The following is an 8,024-nucleotide window of genomic DNA, read 5'->3' on the forward strand; positions in this document are numbered from 1 at the left end:
ACGGGCTCGACTTGTCGGATGAGTGTGCTGCTGCAGTTTCGCCCATTCTATGTTCCCGACTGGCTGATGTGCCGAAAAAATGTTGCAGATCACTACCTCAAACTTTCGTTAATGCGGGACTGCTTTTTAAAAACCCTTCGCTGTTGAGAGGGGACAAATGCATTGAACCCTATGGGAGTTCGCCGGGGGCGCCAGAATTTTTCGTTGTCGCGAGAATTTCGTTCTTGAGGGCTTTCGTTATAGAGGGGTTCAACTGTATCCGGGTTCGACTGTATTGCTACAGTAAACGAAGCAGTGTTGTCGGAACTGCGAGCGGTTTCGTACCGGTGCGACTGCAGGAAAAGCCAGCGAGCTTGCAAAGCATCAGAAAAATAGTGCATATTGGGCTCCTGTAGCAAGAGTTAAAATTTTTCATGCTTCTGCTTTACCACAACTTGTACAGCATGAATTTCACGTATTACGTCGCCAAAAAGGCAGAGCGGGTAGTTAATTTCATGGGGGAAAGAGACATCAGCAGAGACAATATCCGAAACACTGCATCACAGGTTAGCCAAGAGCATATTAGATTTAAATTTTTTATCATATTTTATTATCGTAGTATCATATTCATTTCATTTGTATCACCCTCGAGCGTCCAACTGCAAAATTACAGTTCGCTTTATAACCAGTTCTAGAGCCCTTAGTCTATTTAGCAAGTGCAGCAACATGATATGCTTTCGTAATCTTGACAGAAAACAGGAAAACTGGCTCTGGTCTTCAAACTAATTGCATGGCAAGTTTCAAAAGGAATATTGGCAAATACCTGTTCAATAACCCATCGCAGTGGCTCAGGCTACTGAGGAGAATCGAGTTATTGGGACGTTGGAGTTGTCAATGCACGCTAAAGATCGTCTGGCTAAGCATTTCACAAATCTAATGCGTATTGTATCTTCCCGGCTAGCGTGAACTTTAAGTTTAAACAAGAAGAGTTCACGGAAGGTGCAATGACAAGCAGAAAACACTGAAAACATAGTTATCACTCAGCCCTGCCACAAGGTAAATTTAATGCTATTTCCATCGAATAAGATTCGTTCAGAATTATATTTGTTTGCTGCTACACGAGAAAATATAATGACATTCGATGAAAACGACATTAGGTATCGAATAAGTTTGAAGTACTCATCCAAATGCGATCAACGAGGAAATGTGTTATCTCGGCACCAGAGACTCGGTGAGAATATACTACACCCAAAATAAACTACACGTGCTACCTGCATTAAATACTACTGTGCTCCTATAATTTTACAGCTTGTCATCTATGTGAAATATGTATGCCAAATAGCAAGGTAAAAAAAAAAACAGGCCCCCATCGCTGCCAGCCAAACCGTAGCCACCGCATTTAACGCGGGCAGAACAGGTCGCTCCTGCTGCCACGGTCTGTCGGCACCGAGTCGCCAGCACGATGGATTTCTTTTGCCATCATCAGAAAAGCATGTCTGTCGATCTTAAATAATATGCGCTAATTATGATGAAGGAATCAAAAAAAATTTTTAGTGACCATCGCTGTAATGTAACGAGATTTTGGAAGAAGTTATAACAGCAATACAAGCAAATTTCTGCTCACATTAGCAGCTGCCGCTGGTGTGACACAGCTCATCCGATTTCGTTCTCTAGCTCCGTTGCTAAGGCGCCGCCGAAGTTACACCTTCCGTTTACTGCAAGACAATTTGTGAGACAATTGAACTGATACTAAGGCAGTTTTATGAATATAAAATTTAGTATTTCCAAAGTGCTTCCAGCTACAGCTTTAATGTGAAACCGTTTAGGCGTTTAGGCCTAGTGACGACTAGGACCTAGCACACAGCCACAGCGTCGTCGTCGGCCACTTTCGCGGACAGCGTCATTGCGGTAAGCTCGCGGTATTCGATGTGGCAAGCGTTACGAATTTGCCGTATGCTTTCTTGATGAGGCCAAGCTTGGGCATTTTTCGACAGGGCTTAATATTCCGAGCAAACAATCTGGCGAAAACGTATGGAAGTCAGCGGGGCTGTAGTATGCTGCGCCGTAGGGTGAAACTCGAAGGTTCAATAAAAGCGCCGTCAGACAGTACACCAGATACTGCCTATTTTACGTGTTGCTCTTGACACTTGCTTTAGTGCGCAAAGGGTATGTTGAAACTCGTAAGCATTTCGCGGTCGAGCGCAGACGTGCGCACCTTCCGTGCCCTTTCGTAAGCAAACGCAGCCTACACTGCCGCTAACTTCGTAATTGGAAGTCCTAATCAACAGGTTGTTTACAAGAGATGCAAGACATAAATGTCAACCATAGGCTGCTTTCGTTTACAGCGTAGTCATCTTCGCAACATATTGAAGGCGCCCCAACATTCGCATATCAATTGCAGTTACCATAATTTGAAAATGGCATTAGCTTTAGTCGTGTAGCAGCGCATCTAAAAAATGACATTAATCTGAACAAATGTCATTCGGTAGGATTGCTTGCTTTCTGCGTCGAACAGCCGCGATTCACGGCCGCCGTCCTTCTCGTGAAGCATCACTGAAAACTTATACAAACCTGTTCCTGGCAAGATTTTGTGTGTGTTCGAAAAACAATACTATGCAGCAATTCTTTCCGGACAGTGCTATGTTAAACTGCGACGAAAGACGAAAACACGACATGCGCGCATGCATAGATGCTGACATGAACAGCGGCGCGCAAGCCCGCCTACGCTTTGCGGCTTTGGCGACAGGCGGCGTTGTCGGCGTTTTGCGCATCGCGTATACCAGGCAAATCTGCCACTTCAAGCCCGCCAGCACGGTGTCCGTTACTCGTTGAAACGTCGCTGGTGTGGAGCAGAGGCCAAATGGCATCACCTTGAACTTGAAAAGGCCGTCCAGTGTGATGAATGCGGTCTTCTCTCGATCTCTTTCGTCGATCTCAATTTGCCAATATCCGCTCCTCAGGTCCATCGATGAGAAGTACCTTGCATTGCCGAGCCGGTCCAGTGTGTTGTCGATGCGGGGAAGTGGGTAGACATCTTTCTTAGTTATGCTATTCAAGCGGCTGTAATCGACGCAGAAGCGAAGTGTTCCGTCTTTCTTCTTCACTAAAGCGACTAGTGCTGCCCAGGGGCTGTTAGATGGCTGGATCATGTCATCACACAGCATTTCCTCAACTTGATCGCGTATGGCTTGGCGTTCTCGTGGTGATACATGGTAGGGGCTTTAACGTAGCGGTCGAGTGTTTTCGTCCGTGATGATGCGATGCTTTGCCAATGGAGTTTACCACACCTGCAACGCTGAAGAAAAGCACTCCCTGGTTTTCAAGAAGAGTGCTAATATGGTCTTGTCTGTCTCGGGGGAGCGCTAAGTTAATCACGAAATTGGGCTGCTTGGCTCGTTTGGGTGCATCGTCTTCAAGTTGGCTGGGGAGGGCAACGACTTCTCGGGTTTCCGCTAGCTCGTCAAGGAAAGCAATCGTCACGCCCTTGTTCAGGTGCCGGTATTCATCGGTGAAGTTTGTGACGAGCACATCAGCTTGTCTATGACGGAAACGGACGATGCCTCCTGCGATGCCAAGTCCTCTGTCCAGTAACAACTGAGTATTTCCTTCGACAACCCCTTCCGTGATTTCGACTTCTGTTGTAACTACAGTGACGACGCTTTATCGGGGCGGTACGGTCAATTCTCCGTCGAGGACGTTGAGAGCGACGTGATGCGCCGAAGTTCTCGTAATAAGTATGGCTTTGTCGATGGAGAACTTGATTAGTTTGGATCGGAGGTCGATGATCGCTCCATGCTCGTTCAGAAAATCCATGCCCAGAATCACATCGTGGGAACAGTGCTGTAGGACGACGAAGCTGGTAGGGTAGGTACGTCCATTTACTGTAACCCTTGCGGTGCATCGCCCCGATGGCGTAATAAGGTTACCACCAGCGGTGCGGATTAGCGGGCTGTCCCAAGTGGTCGTCACTTCCTTGAGCTGGGCGGCGAAAGCTCCACTGATGACAGAGTAGTCGGCACCGGTGTCCACTAGGGCGGTGACAATACGTCAAGGTCGCTTGTTCGAGTCCTCGTATTGCACGTTGGCTTCGGTGTTCGATCTCTGCTTCGTCTTGTGCTGAGGTCGCGGCCCGGGCACACCGTCTTCACTTCGCTGGACGGCAGTGGTAGCTTGAAGTTTGGTCATGTCGTCTTGGATGTTGACGTCGGGTGTAGCGGCGGTGTCACCTTGAAGTTTGGGCGTGTTGAGGGCGTCTTCACAAATAAAGTGAACGTCATAGCGTCATCGTCGTTACTCGGCGGCGGCGGCGGAGGATATTCGTTAGTTCGCCGTATAGCAGCCTCACCTCCAAAGGTTGCTACCTTTAGTTTCCCCTACGAGGGCTTGGGGACCTTCCTCGCACACTGTCATCGTAACTGAGGCCTGGCGATGAAAAGCGGGCCCTGTACGGCGATGGGGACCTGAATCGACGGGTTTGTGGCGCCAACTCACCGCTACGTAGGTAGCTCTCGATTTCTTGAGGTCGTTCACAGGGACGGGATCGTGGGGCGTCTTCTGCAAATCCGCGGAGGCCGATTCGTCGGTACGGGTTGAATGTGGCCGGCCCCACCACAGTGGAAGCATAACGTTCTGTTGTTCGCAGTCGTCAGGTGTCGCACTTCCGGGGGCTTGGGGGGTCGTTGGTAGGCTTGGCAGGCGGGGGCCAAGGGGCGGCTTTCAGGAACAGGATGGTAGCGGCGAGGGCTTGGAAAGTCATCACGTCGGGGCGCAGGGCGACGTAATGTAGCAGCGTAGTTAATAATTGCTGCCTCTTGTGCTGGAACTGTTGCAGCCGTCGCTTGAGGAATGCCCAGCGCCTGCTGGACTTCACGAACAGCGTCCGCGAGCGTCGCAACACCTGGGGTTGTTAGATTGATGGCAGTAAGTGACGAAGTTCCTCTCGGACGATCTCACAGATGAGGTCGCGAAGGCTTTCTCCGCTTGCAGATGTGCTGGGGTAGTGACTTGAGTTGTCCGATTGAAGTGGTAGCTCGTAGTGGCGCATTTGGGTGTCCAACGTCTTCTCGATGGTCGACACTTCACTTTCAAATTCGGCCACAGTTTTCGGCGGGTTTCGGAGAAGTCCTGCAAAAGCTACTCTTTAACGCCTCGCATTAAAAATTTCACTCTCTCACCTTTTGTCATGTTAGGGTCGGCGCGGCGAAAGAGGCGCTTCATCTTCTCTATGTAGACCCCGACGGGCTCGTTTGGGAGTTGAAGTCTTGATTCAAGGATGACCTTGGCTCTTTCCTTTCCAACGACACTTGCAAAGGCAGTCAAACACTCTTTCTTGAAGATCTCCCAATCCTTCAAAGCTGCCTCGTGATTTTCGAACCATATACGGGCAGATCCTTGAAGAGCAAAATAGACTTTCCTTACCTTCGCTTCGTCGTTTCAGCCGTTGAATTCTGCCACACGGTCGAAGAGGTTCATCCAGTCCTCCGCATCTTCAGTGGGAAGCCCTTGGAAGGTGGGCGGCTCCCGGGGCTGCACCAAGACAACTGGTGCTGTTGACTGGACCATTTTCAAAGTTGATGCCTTCCAGTGTCGAACGGGGTCAGGCAGCAGACCATGTTCGGGTTGTAGCCCTTGAAGTTGGCGGCTAGCTCGGTGACCTGTTGGCTGGTCTCCCAGGGTGACAAGAACAAGGCTGGGGTCTTCGCTTGAAGGATCAAGGGCAGCACCTCCACCAGATGTCACGTGGTGGTGAAAAGGTCGATGACACAAATGAAGAGTCGGTGATTGCACTGAAGAAACTCTTTATTGGGCTGACTTGCACCCGCAAAAGAACTAAGCAACTCGGCAGCGGCGATAGCAACAAATCTGCTCGTCGATCGTTGAACAAAGAATGCCCGTTGCACTCGTCAACGTTCAATTTAAAGGCTGCTCAGAACAATCTAGATAACGTCGCAAACTGCTAGTAGCACAACCTGGAACATTGTAGAAACATACGTGAGTGATCGGAATCTTCGAGACAGATCTCGGCGCATCGTTCGCGACAAAGCAAATGATAACGCGTCGTATCGCGACATACAGAATTGATAAGCACGCCAGAATAACAATGATAAGGCCGCATGCCAGCGGCTGTCGAACAGGAACAAATAAAGATTTAAACAGTTCACGGCAATACGATTTCCCGTTTTGTATGCTCAAAATCGTGGGCAGTAAAACATCTCCCATAAAGTTCTCGCGGTTAACATGTTCCTGGATAGCACAATTTTCCTGTTATATTACATTCTAAATTTCGACAAATTGTGGTTGTGTAATACGTTTTTCGATCCACCCGACATGTGTTAACGAGCGCATGTGGCATGAAAATCTGGTCAGCGGCGCTCACCCGCCACAGTTGCTTTTCTGCAGTGCCTTGGTGCAAAGAGGCAAAGCATTAAAGAAAGTCGACGAGCTAACGTTTGCTAACCGTTTGATAACTACAACTATTCGCTTGTGTTAGAGTGGGCCTGGTTTGGGGGACGCAGCATGAGCAAAAAAAAAAAACGCGATTGCAACCCATCGTGATGGCTTATTCACATTTTGCTGGTGTAAGGGGGCAAAGCATCTTGAAACAATCAAAGAAGCGATGTCAGCTGCGTCATCCACGTCCCTGCTCGTCATTTCCTTTTACGAACCGGATTTGTTACTAAATGTGAACAATTCTGTGAGAGGTAAAAAAGGAGCTATTCATACTCACGAAATGCCAATCTGCACTTTTATGCAGTGAAAGTATCAATTCTAAATGCCTTTCTACCCCATTCAGCAGCTAAATTTTCAAAATCAGGAAGTTCGAAAATGCATTTTCCTAGAAATACATTTTTTCCCTCATTTTAAAAGAATGTATCGATGAGGTTCTACTGTACTTACTTCCAAGTCAGTTCACTTTGAAAGTGCTCTTATCTCTGTTGCTTCCCTCATTTTAGTTACAGTGGCGGGATGCTTTCCTCATTCGAATTTCCTCTCTCCCCCAATTAATAGGTGGCCGCCCGGGTATCAAAGGGGAAGCCGGCAATGGCAGCAGTGGGACGCCTGCACAAGACCCCACATCTGGACGAGCTGGTCTAGGCCTATAGAGCTCTCTTCACAGGCGTAGTTGCTGCCTCCACCTTGGCTTGGGTGGTTGCACGGGCAGGACATGTTTAAAATAAACTGTTTTACGGCCACCATCTTTGGCAGAGGAAAGGCTGACTCAACTATGAAAACTATCATGGCATGAAGGGGCAAAACAAGTTTTCCGTCATGCTTATGCTTAAACAGCATCACTTCCTCTGGCCTTGGCAACTTTAAAACATCCTTATCTACATTTTTAGCTCAGCTTTTATTCAGCGCTCTCGGCAAATTGTTTTACAGTTTTCACCAAACTGACTCAACACGTTCACGTGGCATTTTTTCAGTTGCTTAAGTCGCGAAGCGCTGCATTTCTCTGCAGCCGGCCATGGTTGCCTCATCACAGCAGCATTAAATGATGGCAAGCAAAGCAATTATCTAATGTAAATCTCCACTTCCATGAGCACTTGGAATTCCAAAATCCTCCTTCTGTGGGGTGTTGTCATTGAACTACACATGGTCCAGCAAGCAGCCTTCATAAAGTTTGTTTTAGAAAAACCCATGCAGGGCACAACAAAATAAGACATAAAACTTTATTGAGGGGAACTTGTGCAGTAGTGGTATTGCGCTCGTACTGGTTTACATGGAGTAATCAGCAATCTCAGATCGTGCAGTGGTAAGACGCCCGACTACTGTGCCGGAGTTCCCGGGATCGAATCCCGGCCTCGGCGGCTGCGTTTCGATGGAGGCGAAACGAAGTGGCGTCCGTGTGCTGTGCGATGTCAGCGCACGTTGAAGATCCCCAGGTGGTCGAAATTACTCCGTAGCCCTCCACTACGGCCCCCCTTTCTCTCTATCCACTTTCATTCCCACCTTCATCCCTTCCCTTACGGCGCGGTTCAGGTGTCCACAGAGCAAGTGTGACAGATACTGCGCCTTTCCCTTCTTATGAACCAACCAACCATGTG

General features: G+C 48.4%; 1 protein-coding gene across 1 annotated transcript in view; it reads left to right on the top strand.

Annotated features, from left to right (window-relative positions):
* The window catches only part of UQCR-C2 (Ubiquinol-cytochrome c reductase core protein 2), a 41,439-nt gene extending 34,248 nt beyond the window's left edge, over positions 1-7,191 (top strand). The window contains exon 13 of the mRNA XM_084604897.1: positions 6,988-7,191. Within this exon, the coding sequence (XP_084461023.1) occupies positions 6,988-7,074 (87 nt within the window). The 3' untranslated portion in view covers positions 7,075-7,191. The remainder of the gene's footprint in view (positions 1-6,987) is intronic.
* Positions 7,192-8,024: the final 833 nt, after the last annotated feature.

The sequence above is a fragment of the Amblyomma maculatum genome, chromosome 5 (assembly GCF_055883805.1).
Source record: "Amblyomma maculatum isolate TAMU_Amacu chromosome 5, ASM5588380v1, whole genome shotgun sequence".
In the NCBI taxonomy this organism is placed as follows: Eukaryota; Metazoa; Arthropoda; class Arachnida; order Ixodida; family Ixodidae; genus Amblyomma; species Amblyomma maculatum.